This window comes from Macaca fascicularis, chromosome 8 (assembly GCF_037993035.2).
Source record: "Macaca fascicularis isolate 582-1 chromosome 8, T2T-MFA8v1.1".
Classification (NCBI taxonomy): Eukaryota; Metazoa; Chordata; class Mammalia; order Primates; family Cercopithecidae; genus Macaca; species Macaca fascicularis.
Window position 1 is genome coordinate 96,363,165 of NC_088382.1, and position 23,169 is coordinate 96,386,333.

The window sequence follows — 23,169 nt, forward strand, 5'->3', positions numbered from 1 at the left end:
ACCTAGGTAGTACCATTCAGGACATAGGCATGGGCAAAGACTTCATGTCTAAAACACCAAAAGCAACCGCAGCAAAAGCCAAAATTGACAAATGGGATCTCATTAAACTAAAGAGCTTCTGCACTGCAAAAGAAACTACCATCAGAGTGAACAGGCAACCTACAGAATGGGAGAAAATTTTTGCAATCTACTCATCTGACAAAGGGCTAATATCCAGAACCTACAAAGAACTCAAACAAATTTACAAGAAAAAAACAAACAACCCCATCAAAAAGTGGGCAAAGGATATGAACAGACATTTCTCAAAAGAAGACATTCATACAGCCAACAGACACATGAAAAAATGCTCATCATCACTGGCCATCAGAGAAATGCAAATCAAAACCACAATGAGATACCATCTCACACCAGTTAGAATGGCGATCATTAAAAAGTCAGGAAACAACAGGTGCTGGAGAGGATGTGGAGAAATAGGAACACTTTTACACTGTTGGTGGGATTGTAAACTAGTTCAACCATTATGGAAGATATATCTTCTTAATACAGTCTAACAAATACTGATGAGAAGCTGTTTTGAGCAAGGCTTTGTATGACAACCTTGGAGGAATTAAAGATGAAAGAAAATGCTGGGTGCGGTGGCTCAAGCCTGTAATCCCAGCACTTTGGGAGGCCCGGGCGGGCGGATCACAAGGTCAGGAGATCGAGACCATCCTGGCTAACACGGTGAAACCCCGTCTCTACTAAAAAGAAATACAAAAAACTAGCCGGGCAAGGTGGCGGGCGCCTGTGGTCCCAGCTACTCCGGAGGCTGAGGCAGGAGAATGGCGTAAACCCGGGAGGCGGAGCTTGCAGTGAGCTGAGATCCGGCCACTGCACTCCAGCCTGGGCGACAGAGCCAGACTCAGTCTCAAAAAAAAAAAAAAAAAAAAAAAAAAAAGATGAAAGAAAATAACTCTAGTTGGGGTGATCTTGTAAGTAAGCAGAAAAGCTGTAATTGATGGTAGAAGATAATCATGTCATAAAACATTCCACAAATATACATAAAACTTGTAAGATAAAGAGAGTTAATTTTGCTTGGGAGTGGGATGGGAGAGAGGGGAGGCACCAGAAAAGTTCTAATTTGGGTAATAAAATTTGAATCATTTGAGGATGAGGATGATTTGCATTTGTAAAGATGCACAAAGGCCCTTTTAGGCAGAGGGAAATTTACCTTTTCTTTGCTTGTTATGTATTTGCTTTGCACAAAGTATACACATTTTATTTATATTTGTTTTAGTCCTAGTATGTCTGATAGGTTAGCATATTTGCTAAAGCAAATTACAAACATAACCTTTTTTTTTTTTCTCTAAAAGGCATGGTTCTTTTGTTTTCAGTAAAAATTAAATAAATGGCCCAAGTGCTTAATTCCTTTAAATGCTGTCATCATTTTGGAATAATTTCACTTCAGATACTGGTATTCTGATTCATTTAAAACTCACTTAGAAAAAAGACAAACAGACTTTGGATTGATTTTTGAATCTTCTCCACTAAAGAAAGTTTGTGTCTTTGATATGGTAAAGAAAATCCACGTGAAATATGCTTGGAAGTTCTTGAACATGTACGTGTCTGGAATATTTCTGCAATGAAGGTAACTCTCAGTCACTCATATCCGTGGAGATTTACATTGTAAATGATCAGAAATAGAAGATCTCAAAAGATCCACTTATATTTGTTTTCATATAAATAATCTGAATTTTTGGCACTAATTTTTAAGGTTTTAATTATAATTTGTAAATCAAAAATGACATTTGTATTCCTTGAACAATTTCTATCAGAATGTATTTGATGAAAATTCCCAACTATATTAAGTTGTATTCATGGGAAATATTAATGATTTTAAATGCTGTTTTCCTGTGGCAGTAATTCTGATTTTACATAAGTATATCTATAATATATATAAATTATATATGTATGTATTATGTACATATAATATATAATGTAAAATATATATTATAAATATATATATAATTTAAATATAATCATATATAATACATATATTTTAGATGTATAAAATTATATATATAATCAGAATTACTGCCACAGTAATCAGAATATAAGTATATATACACAGATATATATATTCTTATAATTTTATGTTGCCTTGGCACCAATTTTGAATATAAGTTTAACTTTCTCATACTGGAAGTGGGATCAGTCACTCTTGATACAGTTTCCAGTTCTCTGCCTCTTTCCAGTTCCTCAATATGGTTGATCCAGACACCTGCTTTATACCACTGCCTCCTGGTGACCACCGTTCTATGGTACAGCTGGATGCAACTGACTAGAATTGCCCCACTGACCTTCAGAGCCCACATGGATGAGCAGATATTCCACAGTGACTACCTGTCAGTCACAGCAAGACCTCATGGAACTCATGTCTGCTGTAAACCAACCTGTCAGAACTTCCCCTGGGAAACCTCCCTGGGTAACACCCTGGATCCCAAAAAGGCTTTGGCCCATTCTCTCTCTCTGCACTGGTTGAGCACGAGTGTTCCCCCTTCCCATTGGCCCTGTGAGGCGTGCTGCCCTCTTCTCTCTGAGATCTGTAATTAATAAAAATGCTTCTATTATTTCATGGGTTTTGTTGTGCTGCTTCCCCTGTGTCTCGCCTGACTGACATATCCAAACCTAACTTTTTTTCCAGTACAGGGTTTTCCTAGGGAGTGGCTATCTTATAGGAATAAACTGGACATGGATCAGATAAAAGCCACAAGAGCATCAGTCAATATAAATAAATTCCCTGTGACAGAAATGTCTGTTCATGGTCGACCACCTAGGCATGAGGTCGTCGACTGGGATCAAGAAGTATCCCATGAAAGGCACACTGTGAACAGCCACCACCCATCCTCTGGAGCCCCGTGAGGGCAAGGCTGGAGTGTATGGCCACTCTCCCAAGACAGACCCCAACTCCAAGACTAAATGAAAGGAAATATAACAGTGTGGCAGCACAGTCGGCCTCCGTATCCATGGACTCCACCTCCACGGATTCAAACAACTGTGGATGGAGAATATTCAGGGGAAAAAAAAAAAAACCAAAATAGCAGTACCACAGTAAAAAAGTACAAACAAGAAATATGGTTTAATTATTATTTACATAGCATTTACATTGTATTTGGTACTATAAGTAATCTACAGATAAGTTAAAGTATACAGGAGGATGTGGGTAGGTTATTTGCAAATACTATGCCACAGATTTTGGTTTCCTTGGGGGTCCTGGAACCAATCCCCTGTGGATACCACGGGATAGACTGTATTGTTTTCAATAATGAAAAAATTGGAAACAACATACTGTCAACCTATGGGCAGATAAAATATTGAATATTTGTAGATTGCAATATCGTAAAATGGTTAAAATAAATCACAGATCGGCTGGGTGTGGTGGCTTACACCTGTAATCCCAGATTTTGGAGGCTGAGGAGGGCGGATTGCTTGAGCTCAGGAGTTTGAGACCAGCTTGGCCAACATGGCGAAACCCCATCTCTACTAAAAATACAAAAATCAGTTGGGCGTGGTGACACATGCCTGTAATCCCAGCTGCTTGAGAGGCTCAGGTGGGAAGATCGCTAGAACCTGGGAGGCAGGGTTGCAGTGAACCGAGATTGCACCACTGCTCTCCAGCCTGGGTGACAGAGTAAGACCTTGTCTTAAAAAAATCAATAAATTAATTGGAAAAATAAAGATAAAAATAAAATAAACTATATCTATTTAAATATATGATTAAATTCAACCAATAGTGTAGTCTGAATACAGAATATATTCCGTATGATTCCAACTACAAAAATCTAAACACACTACTGCCAGTTTACGTTCATATAACTATAAAGTAAAACGATAAAGATGAGGAGTGGAGGGACATCCTCAAATGAGGGTCTTCGTGGCCACCTCTAGGGAGGAAGAAAGGAGAATGGGTCTGGGGAGAAGAACTGATGAAACTTCAACTTTCATTTTTTTTTTTTTTTTTTTTTTGAGGCGGAGTCTCGCTCTGTTGCCCAGGCTGGAGTGCAGTGGCCGGATCTCAGCTCAATGCAAGCTCCGCCTCCTGGGTTCACGCCATTCTCCTGCCTCAGCCTCCGGAGTAGCTGGGACTACAGGCGCCCGCCACCTTGCCCGGCTAGTTTTTTGTATTTTTAGTAGAGACAGGGTTTCACCGTGTTAGCCAGGATGGTCTCGATCTCCTGACCTCGTGATCCACCCGTCTCGGCCTCCCAAAGTGCTGGGATTACAGGCTTGAGCCACCGCACCCAGCCTATTAATTTTAAATTTTAATAAAATGTCTCTCTTTGCAGAGAAATGTGTTCAGTCTTCTTTCCCCTTTTATTCTTTAGGTGGGCTCAGGGGCAGATAGCACCAGTGAAGGAAATCGGATCAATGGGAAGTGTGAGACCAACCTAGGAGATAAGCCCGAACATAGATAAACAGTGAGCACTTTTCTCGGCAGGAACACACACAAGCATCTACATCCATAGCTTTCAGCTGACGGCTTGGATTTCCTCAGACAAAAACATTTGAACCAATCTAAATATGACTTTTTATTAACATACTCGGATAGCACATGGATCAAGTCATGCAAACTGAATCTAGCAGCTGTATATAGTAAAAACTTAGAATTTAAGTTCCACCAATTAAGTGATTCTGTCCCTCAATGATTACTTTATGAAAAGACGCCACTAGCTTTGGGGCAGCTTTTGTTTAGGACTAAATCCTTCTTATTTGGATTTAGGCCTAGTGAAATAAAGTTTGCATTGTGATGTCATTATATTTTATAATGTGTTTGAGAACTATTATTATTCTCTTTCTTTCTCCAGAAAATGATTATTTTCTTGAGATATACATTGCTTCATTATTGTGTGATTTAAAAAGAATTACATCCTGGGCCAACTTTTCCTCTCGGTAACCCAGCTCCATTTTGTTTAGTTAGGAAATTTTCTGATGTATGAAAAGACAGGATTGCTTTGTAAATGTCTCTTTCTTCTACAAAGTGAGAGTACCTGAGAAAGTATCAACATTAGCATTATACTAGTATATAACATTTGTATTATGTTTTACTGTCATATCTTTACCTGTTTAATTCTTCCAGCCTCCCACTGATGCCTGGCATTAATGAATAGATGGTCATCACTCCTGGTTTTTAGATAAAAACTGGAGTCCCAGGAAGCCTGTTGACTTTCTCTAAGGTCACACGTACGATAGGTATTGGAGGAGGAGTATCACCAGAGTGTGTGTTTTTATCTACACTTGGAGCAACTTGAGATCAAAGTGTTTGTATTATTCACTCTTGTATTCTCAGTGTCTCACCAGGGTTTAGGGCATGTTGGATGCTAAATAAAAATGGCTGACATATAGAATGAAGCTGTTAGAAATTATTCCATTTTGGGCAATGAGAAATTCAGTGCTGTACAGCTGTGTTACAGATTTGAATGAGGATATTGGAGATTTGAATGGAGTTGGGAGCAATGTTACTTTGATTCACAACAGAGCCATAGGTTAGATGGTGTTTCTCGTACCCAGGAAATTCCACTTTTAATAATGGCAAGCTCTGAATACAAGTGTAAGGTTGGTAAAATTTTTCCTTGGAATGTGTACTCTCTTAGTCCTATAGAATTTCTCAATTTCTAGGCTCATTTCTGCTTTCTTTGAAACAGAACTTAAGATATCATCACTATTTTATAACTCACTGTGAATTTAAGTCACTCTCAAGTATAAGCAATGGTTTTCAGGGCTTTTTCCATCTCAGCCTGTTTATTACAAAGGGACATGCTTTGTTCTATCTTAAACCCCTTTCTCATTAAACAAGTAAATTATAGGTGATATGACTAGGGCAGGGAATTCTGAATTCAGTTCTTCATGCCATTGACTATGTGAGGCAGGATACTGATTGGTAGCTGTTGGGACCAGCAAAGTCAAATGTGATAAAAAATTTGCAAAGTGCTGTGATGTCATAATTTATTAATATTACTTAGACCTAAACTTACAGTCAATATTTGCAACACTAGTAAAAATAATCTCCGTCAAACTTTCCCTGAAAATTGGCAATAGTTTTAATTTTCTAGGAGTTTGGGTCAAAGTGGGTAGTCATGAGTTAGACAGAATCCTGAAGATGAATCTAATCCAGCAGTCCCCAATCTTTTTGGCGCCAGGGACCAGTTTTGTGGAAGGCAATTTTTTTTCACCGATGGGCAGTTGGGGGGATGGTTTCAGGATGATTCAAGCACATTACACTTATTGTGCATTTTCTTTCTATTATTATTACTTTGTAATATGTAACAAAATAATTATACAACTCACCATAATGTAGAATCAGTGGGAGCCCTGAGCTTGTTTACTTGCAACTAGACAGTCCCATCTGGGGGTGATGGGAGACAGTGACAGATCATCAGGCATAAGATTCTCATAAGGCACATGCAACCTAGATCCCTCGCATGCTCAGTTCACAATAGGGCTCCACTCCTATGAGAATCGAATGCCACTGCTGATCTGACAGGAGGCAGAGCTTGGGTGATAATACCAGCAATGAGCAGTGGTTGTAAATACAGGTGAAGCTGCTCTCACTCACCCACCACTCACCTTCTTCTTTGCTGCCTGGTTCCCAACAGGCCACCGACTGGCACTTGTCTGTGACCCTGGGGTGGGTACGCCTGATCTAGTCATTTTTTCTATGATCAGGCAGGGCCACAGGAAGAATCTGATTTTACCTGTGTAGAAACTCCCACACAGTTGCATCAGTTTTATTTCTCCATTTAATAATGACTATGTAATTTACTATGTACCAGGTCCTGATATAAGTGCCTCATGTATTTTGAGTCCCTTACAGCCAAGTATATTATCTCATTTATTTAGTGTCTTCCCTCCTATCGAAGGGCTCCAGAGGGCAGAAACAACATGGTTGCAGTAGCTGGGCAGCAGCCCTCCATGTCTGGCTCAGTGCTTTAGACAGAGCAACTGCTGAGGATGTATAGTTGAATGGAGTTCATTTAGATTATAAACTCACTATTCAAAACATTTTAAAAAAATCTAGCGACAATACTTTATTGCTGATACCATTAGGGTAAAAATAAAGTTGGTAGAAACGAAACACAAATCTCACTGTAGTCTCCCTCTCACGTTCTGATTTCAGGCCCTGTGGAGTATATATGTGATGACATATCAGATAAGTAGGATGCCACTGCTGGGGATCTGCATGTGAGTGTTAGAAAGCATGCTGCCATTCCGGTTCTATTCCTGGCTCAGTCTGTCACTCACACACAAAACACTTCCTTCTCATCCTTTCTTCCTTGGAAGTCACAGCCTTTGCAGGTTCTCTTTGCCAATAATCGCAAACAATGAGTCAAAGATCCCAGTGAGGTGTCCTGTTGGGATGGGTTCTGCATAATTACCAGAGCAGCAAATAGACACATTGTGCCTTCCTTGTCAGACTGAAGGTACCTACGTTCCAATTTTGGTATCTCTGGGTCCCTGCTTTCCTACTGACTGCGGGCTGTTTCTAAAGTATGCGCTTCTAATACCAGCCACTAGGTGGCGCAACAGAACTTACATTAAAGTTTCTCCCATTTCTGGTAACGTAGTGGTAAAGGCAAAATGTGATTTCCCTAGCATTTAATTTGATAAAATATATTTAAAAATCGAGATCGAAATAATAAATCATCAGAAATGAGGGGAAATTGCCCAATCTCATAGAAATGAATCACTCCTTATTAGCTTATTAATACTTATGCTTGGGCCTGGAATAACGTGAAATCTGCAAGGAAGAGGAACCATTTTTGTGAAAAATTAAAATATATATATAATTTGACTATTCATCTCTAAGCTATTTCAAATCTCCGATCACCCATGTTGAAGCAGCAAATCTTACTAATTAACCACAATTTATTGAAGCAAAGTTTTAGTGAAAATCTGTGACTCTAATTCCACCTGCTTTGATTAAGAGGAGAAAAATCCTGCATGAGATTCAGAGGCTTTTCTTAGCAGGAAAGTAGAAAAGTGTGTGTGACTGTAGATATCTATCTGATGTGCCAAGTCTTAGTCTGTGAATATCGCCAAAGGATTGCCTTGGTCTTGATCTTTTTTTTTTTTTTTTTTTTGAGACGGTCTCGCTCTGTTGCTCAGCCTGGAGTATAGAGGCACAGTCATGGCTCACTGCAGCCTCAACCTCCTGGGCTCAGGTGATCCTCTTGCCTTGGCCTCCTGAGTAGTAGGGACTACAGGCACCTGGCTAAATTTTCTATTGTTTGTAAAGATGAGGTCTCACTATGTTGCCAGGCTGGTCTTGAACTCCTGGGCTCAGGCAATCCTCTTGCCTTGACCTCCCAAAGTGCTGGGATGACAGCCATGAGCTACTGCACTGGAGCAGCTTGACTTTTGACTCTAGTGAAACTTTTCCAGTTCCTCCCCACCTTATCAGTTATCCAGATAGGGCTGGCAGAGAACTGAAGGAAAGAATGATAGAGTGGTGTAAAGAAAGCCGTGCTCAAACTGTCCCAATGCTTAGAGCTCAATGACCTCAGTCAGGTAAGTTGTTTGCTCTCTGTAAAATGGGATAGTAACAAAGCTTTCATTGGAAGTGTATTAGTTTGTTAGGGCTGCCATAACACAGTTATACAGGGTGTGTGCTTTAAACAACAGAAATTATTTTCTCACAGTTCTGGAGGCTAAACGCTTAAGATCAAGGCATCAGCAGGTCTGGTTTCTTCTGTGGCCTCTCTGCTTGGCTTGCAGATGGCCACCTTCTCACTGTGTCCTTACATGGCTTTTCCTCTGTGCACTTGCACCTGTGGTGTCTCTGTGTGTCCAAATTTCCTCTTCTTATAAGGACACCAAATTGAATTAGGACCCATCCTCCTAGCCTCATTGTAACTTCAGTGAACAGGTTCATCCTTTTCCATGCTTAGGAGTTTTCACCCAGGTGCTTCTAGTTTCTCACTCCATAGGCTCCTCCGCATCCCACACCTGGGCCATTCTCTCCTTTGTGCAGTCAGCTCCCTGGGTGCGTAGTGGCTTCCAGTGAAGATAGGAGACTGGTTCAGAAGCAGTGCAAGGATCAGTCAGGTATAAATTATGAAATGTAGGGTGGAGGATCACTATTCATCCTATTTCCTTCGTAAGAAAATAAATTTGTGTAAACTGCTAAGACCTTCTCTATGAAAATAAATTTAGAAAGATTCCATACCTACGTATTTTCTACTTCACTTGGCTTTACAAAAAAAGAAAAACCTTTTCATGTAACAGAAATATAAATGTAAATGGGTTCTTTCTGGAAAGAACTGTATCTTTAACAGAAATGTCAGGAAAAAATGAATCTAAGTTATATACAACATTAGCAAGATGTGAAGATTTAACCTTTTTTCTCAATCAGATGTTGCTGATTTGGTGGAGTACCAAAAAGTACATATAGAAAGAAAAAAACTATGAGGCAAAAAACTGATATCTTCCCAAACAGGAGATAATCCCATAAAAGTCATTGGTGTCTAATTTAAAGCATTTGTTTTCCTTTAGAAAAGGGTTAGTTACTGTCACTTATTCTCAAGTTCGTCATTCAGGTATAAAAAGTTTTATAATATTTTAAAACACTGTTAAGATAATTTAGCTTAGTGGCTTTCATACATTTCTGACCATACCCATAATAAGACATATATTTTCATTGTGCCTAGTACACACATAAATATGCATATGTGATTTTAAAAATAAAACATACAAACTTTTATAATATCTACTCTTATGTATGAGGCACTCTGCTATTTTCTTTTTAAAAATTTTTATTTAATTTCAATAGTTTTTGGGGGAACAGGTTTTGATTACATAGATAAGTTCTTTAGTGGTGATTTCTGAGATTTTGGTGCACTGGTCACCCAAGCAGTGTACACTATACCCATTGTGTAGCCTTTTATCCTTCACCCCCCTTCCCACAGTTCCCCCTGAGTCTCCAAAGTCCATTATATTATTCTTATGCCCCTGCATCCTCATAGGTTAGCTCCCACTTATAGATAAGTATATACAATATTTGATTTTCTATTCCTGAGTTACTTCACTTAGAATAATGGTTTCCTTCCAGGCGAGGTGGCTCATGCCTGTAATCCCAGCACTTTGGGAGGCTGAGATGGGCAGATCATGAGGTCAAGAGATTAAGACCATCCTGGCCAACATGGTGAAACCCTGTCTCTACTAAAAATACAAAAATTAGCTGGGCGTGGTGGCACACACCTGTAGTCCCAGCTACTCAGGAGGCTGAGGCAGGAGAATGACTTGAACCCGGGAGGCGGAGGTTGCAGTGAGCTGAGATTGTGCCGCTGCACTCCAGCCTGGGTGACAGAGCGAGACATTGTTTAAAAAACAAAAAACAGTAAAAAAAGGAGTAATGGTCTCCAACTCCATCTAAGTTGCTGCAAATGCCATTATTTTGTTCTTTTTTATGGCTGACTGGTATTCCGTGGTATACGTGTGTGTATATACAAATACATCAATATGCAGTAGAGGTGTCTGCAACTTAGAAATGGAGTTTACAGTTGAGTGTTATTTTGCAGAACAATGTAGAGTAAGTCTCATTCCTTGTTCATATAACAGACTTTAGTATATGAAACTTCCGCTGCCCTTGAATTTATTTATTTTTCTCACAACTGAACATCCTTAGCATCTACTCATTTTCTTTTGGGGCCATTCTTCTTTTTTTTTTTTGAAAATGGAGTAATAATTTACGTAAAATGAAATATACAGATCTTAAGGGACAGTTGGATCAATTTTGATAAATTTATACACTTATGTACCTTCCCTAGCAAGACAAAAAACATTTCCATCACCATACAAAGTTCCCTCATGCTTCTTCCTAATTAATCGCCTCATCTCCATTCACCACCAGAAGCATTCATTAATCTGACTTTCACCATTACAGAATAATTTTATAAGATTACCCTTTTACTATCCTTGGTCCATAGCTCAACCCCTCCTCTTAACCCCTTAGCTGGAATATACTCTAGTTTGTTAAAATCCTTCTTAAAACTGGTTATTTGCGGCCGGGCGCGGTGGCTCAAGCCTGTAATCCCAGCACTTTGGGAGGCCCAGGCGGGCGGATCACGAGGTCAGGAGATCGAGACCATCCTGGCTAACACGGTGAAACCCCGTCTCTACTAAAAAATACAAAAAAAAAAACTAGCCGGGTGATGTAGCGGGCACCTGTAGTCCCAGCTACTCGGGAGGCTGAGGCAGGAGAATGGCATAAACCCGGGAGGCAGAGCTTGCAGTGAGCCAAGATCCGGTCACTGCACTCCAGCCTGGGCGACAGAGTAAGACTCCGTCTCAAAAAAAAAAAAAAAAAAAAAAAACAAAACAAAAAAACTGGTTATTTGCAATTTGATATGCTAATCCAAATGTAGTTTAAATGATTAAGAAACCGATATTATGTGAAAATGTCCGAGAATCCCACATATGGTTCTACTGACTCATGTGGAGTTGGAGATCAAGTAAAACTTCTATCTAAAAAGAAGTGTTATAAACTATTGCACTTTTGCATTTGTTATATATAGATCTCTCGTTCTCTCTCTCTCTACACACACACACACACACACACATACACACACACAGACATATATATATATTTCAGTCAGGGTCTTGCTCTGTTACCCAGGCTGGGTATAGTGGTGCAATCTTGGCCCACTGTGGCCTCGAACTCCTGGGCTCAAGCAATCCTCCTGCCTCAGCCTCCCAAGTAGCTGGGATAAAAGGTGTGTACCAACATGCTCAGCTAAGTTTTTTTTTTTTTAAGAAATGGGGTCTTGCTATGTTGCCCAGGCTAATCTTGAGCTCCTGGGCTCAAGCTATCATCCTGCCTCTACCTCCCAAAGTCCTGGGATTACTGGCATAAGCCATGGTAGCTGGCCTGTAATATTTTCCTTTTGGACCTAAGTTTAGAATTTTACTTTTATGCTTGTTGATGTTAATCTTCTTAGCTTTGCTTGTTGTTTCAAAGTATTCAGTAATTTTAAATTTTGTAATTAATATATTTTATTCTATTCCTTCTTCCTTTGTGTCATCTGCCAATTTGAAAATCACATCTTTTATATGATCATCAAAATATTGATGGAAATCTAGCACAGGACATAGCTAGGAAAAGAGTCCTAGAATACTGACCTAACTCTAATAACTTACAAAGTCGTGGGTTAACCTAATGCTGGGGGTGACCATGCCTAACCATTCTACTCTACAGCTTCTGCTTCTTCATCTTGTTCCTAATATTATTGATTATATAATTTTAAGACATATCCTTCTGTTTGGATAACATTTTTTCTTCTGTCCATACTTACATCTTAAGTGATCACATTGAGTCCCTTGGCTTGAAATACACCAATAGGCTGACAGGTCCAAATGTATTGCTCCAGCTTGGACCTCTCCCCCGAACTCAGATTTATAAACCAAAGTGCCTACATGACATTTTCAACTGGAATCTAACAGTCACCTCATCAAACAAACACATCTGTTTTTGTGCTGATATTAAAAGAACACCACAGACTGGGTAATTTATAAATAACAGAAATGTATTTCTCACAGTTCTGAAGACTGAGAAGTCCAAGATTAAGGCATTAGCAGGTTTGGTCTCTGGTGAGGGCTGCTCTTTCTTCCAAGATGATACCTTGTTGCCGCATCCTCCAGATGGGAGGAACATTGTGTCCTTACATAGTGGAAGACCAGGAGGGCAAGAGAGTTCTTCCTTCCCCTTGAGACCTTTTATAATGGTGCTAAACCCATTCATGAGGGTCGAACCCTCAAGACTCAATCACTTCCCAAAAGGCTACACGTCTTCATGTTGTTGCATTAGGGATTGAGTTTCCACATGATTTTTGGGGAGGACACCGTTATCCAAACCATAGAAACATCCGAAAACAAAGAGTTGATTTCCAGCCCATCCAACCTACACTTACTTTAAAGTTTCCTATTTTGCAAATGATATCTTTGTTCTTCTTGTTCCTCAGATCTAAATGCTTGGAGTCATTTTTGGTCCTTTTCTGTTTCTTACCCTCTTCGTGTAATCAAACAGGAAAAACTATGGGATTTTTGGGTTTGAATACACCCAATATTTGGCCACTTCTCAAAAACTCTGCTTCAATAACCCTGGGTCTGGTCACTATCATCTCTTCCACAGATGGTTATGATAACTTCCATTTGCTTCCCTGCCTTCCATATTTGCTTCCTAAGGCCTTTTCTCCACACAGCAGGAAAGATCCTGTTCAAACTGGTCTTGAATAGGTCATTTTCCTCTCAAGAGCCTCAGTGTCTTTGCAACTCAGAGTATAATTTAAAGTCTATAGAAGGCCGGGCACAGTGGCTTATGCCTGTAATTCCAGCACTTTGGGAGGCTGAGGGGGGGGCAGACCACTTGAAGTCAGAAGTTCAAGACCAGCCTGGCCAACATCGTGAAACCCCGTCTCTATTAAAAGTACAAAAATTAGTTGGGTGTGGTGGTGCATGCCTGCAATCCCAGCTACTTGGGAGGCTGAAGCAGGAGAATCATTTGAACCCGGGAGGCAGAGGTTGCAGTGGGCTGGGATTGTGTCACTGTACTCCAGCCTGGACAACAGAGTAAGACTCTGTCTCTAACTAAATAAATAAATAAAGTCTATAGATCCTCCAAGGCCCTCCATTAACTGCCGCCTGCCTCAGCCTCCCTTTTTTTTCTCATTCTTCCCTGACTGCTCTTGCTTCCACCACTGCCTTTGCTCCAGCCACTCTGGCTTCCTTGCAGTGTGCTTCCAGCTCAGGGCATCATGTCATCCATCCTCTTGTAATATTCCCTCCTGTCCTCATTCCTTTCTGTCCTCTTCCAATATCTGCATAGCTCACTCCCTTGCTTCTTGCCGTCCTCTGCTTGGGTGCTCAAATGCATTTAATCAGAGAGGCCTTTCCTGGCCAGTGCCACGCTCATCCTCCTTTACCTGTGACATGGCTGGGATCGGTGTCTCCACCAAATCTTTTGTCGAATTGCAATCCCCAATGTTGGACGTGGAGCCTGGTGGGAGGTGATTAAATCACAGGGGCGGATTTCCTATGAATGGTTTAGCACCATCCCCTTTGATACTGTCCTCATGATAGTGAGTGAGTTCTCATAATATCTGGTTGTTTAAAAGTGTGTGACACTGACCCCACCTGCCTTGGTCCTGCTCCTGCTGTATAAGATGCCTGCTCCTGCTTTGCCCTTTGCCGTGAGTAAAAGCTCCCTGAAGCCTCCCCAGAGGCAGATGCCACCATGCTTCCTGTACAGCCTGCAGAACCATGACCAAATAAACATCTTTTCTTTATAATTTACCCAGTCTCAGGTATTTTTTTTAACAGCAATGCGAGAACAACCTATACAACCTGCTTAACTTTGTTCAAGGCGTTATCACCTCCACACATGTTATGTATTTATTTTTCATTCCCTTCTTCTGGAATTTAAGCTCCACTTGAGTAAGTATTTGTTTTCAACTGTTATATTCCCAGGGGCTAAAGTGGTGCCTGAAACATGGTGGGAATTTCATAAATACTTTTTGAATGAATTAATTGAATGGATAAGTCGGTGAATGCTATACCCAGAAGGAAATATTAGGTGAGAAAAATTTATATGTGACATAATGCATAAAAAGATTAGTAATACTTAAAACATTCAAAAAGTTAAAAATTTCTTTGTTATACTTTTTTTTCCTGAAACAAAAAGCTTCTAAATTAAAATTTGGCCATTTTAAGAGTCTAAATCCAACGTATTTGTAATAGAAGACATGATTAGGTATGATTCTCCGATTTCAGGCCATTACAGAGCTAAGCTGGAGCCTGATTTGTTGTGCATTGCCAAGGCACATTTATAGATGGGAGGTGATACATGTACTAGCAAAGACATAGAGCCATATAATTTAAATTATATTTAAATTAATGCAAGAAGAGTCTGAAGAACTCTTCTTTTTTGACACCAATTAGAAGAGAAAGAGGCTTTTAAAGAATAAGCCGTCTGCTGAAGAGAGACCTGTAATTTATTTGACTCTTTAATTCCACATACATTCTCTAGGTTATTTTGACTTTGTTAAAACATAAGGCAAAAAAACCCATAAATGCTGTATAAATCAAGAGCTTAGATTCCACAGAGAAATAGATACAGTGTCTTTCTATTAATTGTAAAAAGCACTTGCCTTGAACAAGTCGACTTTGCTGATGATGCTGAAGTTCACATCAATGGCGAGGGCTAACTGGACCGTAGTTGGCAGGGTCTTAAGCAAATCGGACTCATCTTTGTAGAGATAAACACATCAAACCCCGATGCAGAATAATTAATGAAATAAGTTGCCAAGGTACAAGTAGAAAATTTTTAAAAATAAAGGAAACAAAATGCAAACACTTTTTATACATAATTATATGCATCAGATTCTATATTTTCATTACTTCTATTGGACCTCCATACCTATTACAATAACACTATTATGCTTATGCAAGAAAAGAAGTATTTTTAAGTCTGGATGACGTACTGAATGATTCCTGAACATTATGCTTGCTGAAACTTTAGATATGAAACATAATGATCATAGCACAAAGGCTAGTGAACAAGCCAGCATGGGCAAAGGATCTAGTTCTTGTTTTCTGATTCTATTGATTCCAGCCTTAGCATTCAAGGGATGGCAAATAATAATGAGCACCATGTGGCATTGGAGAGCTTACAGAGCTCTGTCACACCCATTATCTTATTTGACCCTTGTGACAACCCCAAGGGTAAGTGTTCTCATTCCTACTTTGCAGAAAGAAGAAAAACAAAAGAACTGAAGCCCCGAGAAACTGTAAGTGACTTGCTCCATTGTGCATAATTAATAGGTGGCTCAGCTGGGATGAAATCTAAAGAAAAAACGTGCTAAGAGAGTAAATTCAAATTATTGTTATTTACTTGCTTATTATCAATGAAGAATGTGAATACATTACAGATTTTTCTACATGTGAATTGAATGATGGGCTTTCAGGCTGATAAAATGTTCCATAAACAAAATTGCCTATTCTTTTTTTTCCCTTTCTTAAAATCTTGTATTTGAAGTTCAGGGGTTCATGTGCAAGTTTGTTATATAGGTAAACTCGTGTCATGGAGATTTGTTGTACAGATTATTTCGTCACCCAGGTATTAAGCTTAGTACCTATTCATTGTTTTTCCTGATCCTTTCCCTCCGCCCACCCTCCACCCTCCAGTAGGCCCAGGGTCTTTCTGTTCCCCTCCAGAAAATTCCCTGTTCTTAACGTTTAGAATGCCAAGAGTTTATGAGAGTTGATTTTTTTTAATGTTTTCTTTTTTTTTTTTTTTTTTTGAGACGGAGTCTCGCTCTGTCGCCCAGGCTGGAGTGCAGTGGCGCGATCTCGGCTCACTGCAAGCTCCGCCTCCCGGGTTCACGCCATTCTCCTGCCTCAGCCTCCCGAGTAGCTGGGACTACAGGCGCCCACAACCGCGCCCGGCTAATTTTTTGTATTTTTTTTTTTTTAGTAGAGACGGGGTTTCACCGTGGTCTCGATCTCCTGACCTTGTGATCCGCCCGCCTCGGCCTCCCAAAGTGCTGGGATTACAGGCGTGAGCCACTGCGCCCGGCCTGTTTTCTTATATTATTTAGAAAAGAGAAGATTGCTATACTACATTCCTATTTTGATTCAAATATAGATTCTAAACATAAAAATCCGTCACATATAAACAGTTTATTGTTTCCGAGGGCTGCCTCTAGTTGCCTCCTAAGCCAAGGAGTTGAGTCATTATCTACCCTCTCTAAGGGGTGTGAGGGAAGGAGCCTGGCACCACTCCTTTTGTTGCTCTTTCTGCCCACTTCAGATGCCCTCAAGTAGCTGCAGATGTTCTAGAGAGGCATGTTGTTTTGGTCATTCAGGAAGAGATTCTAAACACGAGGCTGGAGTCTCCTAAGAGTGTTAGAAAGGTGAAGAAAAGATCCTACCATAATAACCAGTGGTTTCTGTCTACTCTTAGGAACCTTTGTGATTTGAGAATTTCATTGTAATTTGCACTCTGGAGCATTTTTGGTTTCTTAGTGGCACTAATTCCTATTTTCATATGGTGAGAACAAACTAAAAGTTGAGTTTCATTATTGTCAACTAGCAGTGCATTATCCTGAACTTATTTTATGTCCCTCAGTAACTATTATTTTTAGCTGCAGTAATATAGTGGTATAGTGGTATAGTGGTAGGCACCATTAATTATTTAGCATCTCGTGGAAGCAACTGTGTGCCCTGAGGCGGGGTGGGAGTGGCCTGAAAGGTTGCTGCTTTCCATTAGCACAGGTGACCCTTGAACAACAACAACACGTGTTTGAACTACACAGGTCCACTTATGCAAGGGTTTTCTTCCACCTCTGCTACACCTGAGAGCAAAGTCAACTCCTTTTTCTCCTCCTCCTCAGCCTACTCAACAGTGAAGATGAGGAGGATGAAGACCTTTATGATGATCTACTGTCACTAAATGACTAGTAAGTAGAGTTCTTTTCCTTATAATTTTCTTAATAACATTTTGTTTTCTCTAGTTTATTGTAAGAATATGGTATATAATACAGATAACATACAAAATGTGTGTTAATCAACTGTGTATATTATCAGTAAGTCTTCTAGTTAATAGTAGGCTATTAGTATTTCAGTTTTGGGGGAGTCAAAAGTTATATGTGGATTTCTTTCTTTTATTTTGAGGCAGAGTCTGGCTCTGTTGCCTAGGCTGGAGGGTAGTGGTGCATCACCACACTCTGCTGATTTTTGTATTCTCAGTAGAGACAGAGTTTTGCCATGTTGGCCAGCCTGGTCTTGAACTCCTGATCTCAAGTGATCTCCCTGCCTCGGCCTCCCAAAATGCTGAGATTATAGGAGTGAGCCACCACACCTGGCCTCAAAAGTTATATGTGGATTTCTGACTGTGGAGTGAGGGTTGGCATTGTTAACCCCCACTTGCACTGTGTTCTGGGTAAGAGAGTAACATTGCAGTGAGAGCAAGGGTTTGGAAGATGCAGGTCTGAGTTCTAATTAGACCATGTGCTGGCTCTGTGTCTTTGGCCAAATTTCTTAGTTAGGAGCCTCCATTCTCTTCCCTTAAAAGGGATAGACAATGCCTAATTTTCCCACCTCCTTTTTTGTATGTGTGACTATATGAGACAATGTGTGTAATAGCCAGCATCCAGAAGATGCTAATTAAAATTTAGCCTTTTCTCTTCCAAGGTTTTCAAAATCAGTAAGATATGGCTTTATATTTAAGGAAAAACAAAACAAAACAAAACAAAAAAACCAAAACAAAACCCTGTAGTATTAAACGAATGACTTGAGGATCATTTAGTTGTTTTTCAACCTTTTGTTCAAATCCAATTAGTCTCTGCTACCTTACAGAATTTTCATCATATGACAAGGTTTACAGGAATTTAATTAGTAATCTGCCATGCTTACCAAGCATTCGCTGAGAGTCCCATGTATATTCATACCAAGTCCGCACTCGCTTTTGCACAAGTTTAGGAATGGAGTAATTGTTCATGTAGGCAATGGTATCATCCATGCAGGCGCGGAAGTAGTTCTGATTGGCTGTAGCTGCCCCAATCACATCTCTCATCTAAAACCACAAATACGGTTACTCCACACCCAGCAGAGGAAATGAGTTCATAAAAGTCACATTACATGTTTTCCACATGATATACTCCCTTCTAATGCCCTGATTACTTGATTTTATTCATTCATTTATTTTTATTTATTCTTGCCCAGACTTAACTTTCCAGCAGTGGATTACTTGACTTTAAATACACTGATATTGGGTCCTAATATCACCCACTTCCATAAAATATTGGGCAAATTATATTCTGTCTCTGATCCAATAAGGACAACAATAAGACCTGTAGGACAAACCAAGTGAGAATTCAGCCATGTAATACATAGGACTGCATATAATCTTCTCTGCAAACTTGTATTTCACTGCAGAAATGTTAGTGTACGTTGAAAAAATTATACAGCTGTGCTAATGCAAGGAATGTGCAATAAAAGTTGAGCAATTGTCTGGCAGAATGGCTAGTCCATTTTGGTGAGTCTTACTTTGAATGCATCCTTCATAGATTATCCAGCGTAGCTGGCTATATAGACTCAATTCATCATGAAATTGCAACCTCTGTACTTCCCTTTGTGTTGTTTAGACAGATAAAATCAAATCTCATCATGCTTAAGGCATAGTATTCAGCAGAAGTTGAAATGTGCTGAAATTACTGTAGCATCATCTACTGCTGTGACAATTCTTAAGAAACTGTCAGGTTTTAGTTCTTGGATGTTTATAACTCACCCATAAAAACCCACTCTAGGTTAAAAGCTGATCTTTAAGGTCTCAGCACAGAAAAGATATATAGCTCAACTCTTCCTCTCACATAGAGGGAGGTGAGTGGCTGTAAATATGTTTTGACTGTGGGTTTATAATAGGCAGGAAAACCAGGGCCTCACTTTCACACTCCTAAGACTTTGCTCGTTCATTTTAGTAGCTGTTGAGCCTTTCCTGCTTATGGAAAAACGACTCATTCTTGGAAGTCTAGCTCAAATGCTTCTTTTTAATTGTGATGCCCTCCTCAGTTTCCATTTTTAGAGTCATTAAACTTCCACAAATTAAAACTATCTGTTGAGGAGCTATGCAGTAGTCCAACTGTACATATCTTTTTCAGTCTCTTACTCCTCAGGGGCTCTTCCAAATATTCCTCAACAATCTCAATTCCTAGATCTCACTTATCCATGCCGTTCTTGACTGATAACTTACATTACCTAGTCACCAAAGGCTGGGGGACTTGGTATGTTAGGAGAGGGCTTGGAGATTTAATAGAGTGTTAAGTTGGGAAGCAAGGACTATTAAAAGCATTATTGATTGCTGTTGAGGCTCCAATAATTTGTAGTGACAGTAATTTGAATGGGTTGTGTGATATCCTTCAGCAACGTTGGGTTTTGTTGTTGTAGGAGTTGAGGAGGATGTATATTCTATGATGGATTCCAGGCTAGGGAAGTATGTGAGAGTATGAGAGGAAGAAAAATGTCCGTTTCTGTGAGTTGTGTCAGAAAATAGAATATTGTAGTTAAAATGTGATGATTGGCTGGGTGCAGTGGCTTATGTCTGTAATGTCAGCATTTTGGGAGATGAGGTAGGAGAATCACTTGAGGCTAGGAGATCAAGACCAGCCTGGGCAACATAGTGAGACTCTGTTTCTACAAAAAATAAATGAAGAAAAGAATTAGCCAGGCATGATGCCATGCACCTGTAGTACCAGACACCTGGGAGGCTGAGGTGAGAGGATTGCTTGAGCCCAGGATTTTGAGGCTACAGTGAGCTATGATTAAGCCACTACACCTTAGCCTGGGCAACAGAGCCAGACCCCCTCTCTTAAAGAAAAAAAAAAGTGATGGTTAGCTCCAGGGTATAGTCTCCATGTGGGAATTTTGAGTGAGTGGAGGGTTTTGTTTTTGTTTTTGTTTTTGTTTGTCCCAGGCTTTTAAACTTTTATTTCTATCTGTTCCCCTGCTCAGCATCTTTTATTCACTATGACAGTTCGAGGCACACATCTGTATCTCTAGCCTCAATCTTTCTCTTGTGCTCTACGACCACATTTTTAGTGACTTGGTATTCCTTCTTGTTCCTATTGGAACCTCGAATCCAATTTAAAAGCAGATGTGGTGTGGTGTATAAAACAGCGCTTCTCAAACATTCGTGTGTATATGAATCACTTGACGATTTTGTTAAAATGCAAGTTCTGACTCATTAGTCTCAGGTGGGGCCTGAACTCTGAATTTCTCAAGTGCTGCTGCTGCTGCTTGTCCAAAGATTACACTTTGAGTGGCAAGATAATGGAACTGGTGCTAGAAATAGTATTTTAGTTTTGATGTGAAAATCGCCTTGCACACAGTAAGTGCTCAATACGTGTTAAATTTTACTGTTTCTATCAGTGTTGTTATATATGGTTCTACCGTATGACCATATGAACTACATGTATGAATCAGGGATGCTTCTTAATCTCTTTAAACTGTAGTTTTCTCATCTGTAAAATAGAGAAAATATTGACTGTGATATGACACCTTCACATTGATTTTATGAGAAATTTTTAAAAAATGTGATTTTTGCGATTTATATTCAAATGGATTTGAATTTAGAATCTCTCAAACCAGCTTCCTATTTTAAACATTGTTAATATAATCTCCCCAGTCATGAAGATAATGATATTTTATACTTACAATTTTTAACTCTTAGTGTTCATCTTCCTAAACCTAAATATTTTCTACATAGAGTTTCCTTTACTACCCCTCTCTGTATTCCATTAACATGTTAAGGCTGGAGCTGCCATATCCCTGTATATCTGTATTAACCTGTTTTATTTTCTATGTTTTGATATGTTAATATCAGGGAACTTGCTGGCCGAGGCCTTGTTTGTTTCTCCCAGGGTTAGGTAATTACTAGAGATGGTGGCCAAATCTCCTGAGAGTGTGTCTTCCATATGTAAACTAACTATCTGGAACCCATATCCCAACTGCCTTCTGCATCAGGTTCTTACATGGGCTCTTACATTCAGGCCACTATCCACCTGTCCTACAAAAAAATTAGCTGGGTGTGGTGGGGTGCAACTGTAGTTGCAGCTACTTGGGAGGCTCGGGTGGGTAGATCCCTTGAGCCCAGGAGGCTGAGGCTGCAGTGAGCCATGTTTGTGCCACTACTCCCCAGCTTGGGTGCAGAGCAAGACCCTGTCTCAAAAAAAAAAAAAAAAAAAAAAAGAAAGAAAAAAAAATGTGGGCTCTATCCTTTGTCAGTGCCAACTATCTTCAATATAATTTATGTATTTAATTTTTTCTAGACTGACTTTTTTGAGAATAAGTACAAGGAGATGCTATAGTAAACATTTGTGAAACAATAACTTATTATTTTATATGGCATTTTGTAGTCTCTGGTTTAAATGACCTCTGAAGTCAATTATAACCCAGTGATTTTATAAAAATAGTTGAAATTTAAGTAAATAAAAGAGATTTTAATGGTTTTCATTGGGGTCCAAGTAAAAAGTTAACTTAGAAACAACTTTCTCTGAGAGTTGAAACCAATGCTCTTTGCTGACAGTCTTTTGATAGATTTAATGGCTTAAAAATGGAAAAGCACTGTTGATCTAATTACATCCTCCTTCAACTCATTAAAATAGAAGAAAGTTAGTTCAAAAAAAAAGAAGAACCAGACAGATTTTAATTTTTCCTCCATAAAGTTTATAAAGACTTCTTAGTCTTTCAAAAATGACAGCACTGTGTATCCAGTGATTCATACTCAACTTACCTGACCAATTAAACTGCTGAACACAAAAACCCCAGAAAAAAAATTCAAGAGTTGAAAAACAATTTCAAATAAAGTTTGTGGTTCTGGAAGGCCACCAATGGTAATTAAAGTTCGAACTGCCCAATAATAACATCTCAGATACCTGTGAAAACAGAAGATACACATTTTGCTTTTTTTCTATATCGCTGAAAGACCACTATTCTTGGGAGAATATAGTACTATTAAATTATAATAACTTTCCTTATATATATAATATAATCAAGATTTTCTTTCTATAGACAGCACTGGCAAACACCACGTGTGCTAACGTAAACTTCTTAATAAACACTGTGAAATGATGAAACAATCCCACGGAGGGTGTTTACTAGCTGTTACCAAAATTTGGTGGTTTAAATAACCACCATTTTTATTAGGCTTATAGTTTTACGGGTCAGAATTTTGTGCAAAGCCCAACAGAGATGACTCATTTATGTTCCATGATGACTGGGCCCTCAGCTGGTATGACTTGAATGGCTGGAGATACCTGGAAAGATTCAATTGAGGTCAAATGTCTGAAACTTTGATTCTGACAGTTGGCCGGGTTCCTCTGTTCCTTTCCACATTATGTCCTTTTGGAATGCCCAAGGTAGCTCCTTACCTCACGTGTCTGAGCCTCAGCTGGTAATATTGGAACAGTTGGGGGTGACTGGGTATCTTTTATCATTCAGCCTCTCAATGTGACTAGCTTGGGCTTCCTCACAGCTTGGACATCTCAAGGTAGACGGATTTTTACATGAGAGCTGGTTTCCCCCAGAGCAATAGCAGCCCAAGTGGTAGCTGCCAGGTTTCCTATAACTCAGAAGCCCTATATCATC

General features: G+C 39.5%; 1 protein-coding gene across 1 annotated transcript in view; it reads right to left on the bottom strand.

Moving 5' to 3' along the window:
• Positions 1-23,169, bottom strand: part of CNGB3 (cyclic nucleotide gated channel subunit beta 3) — a 156,445-nt gene that overhangs the window by 31,941 nt on the left and 101,335 nt on the right. Inside the window, exons 11-13 of the mRNA XM_005563655.4 lie at positions 22,316-22,457; positions 18,442-18,601; positions 15,177-15,274 (exon numbers count right to left, since the gene is read on the bottom strand). Coding sequence (XP_005563712.3) covers positions 15,177-15,274; positions 18,442-18,601; positions 22,316-22,457 — 400 coding nt within the window. The remainder of the gene's footprint in view (positions 1-15,176; positions 15,275-18,441; positions 18,602-22,315; positions 22,458-23,169) is intronic.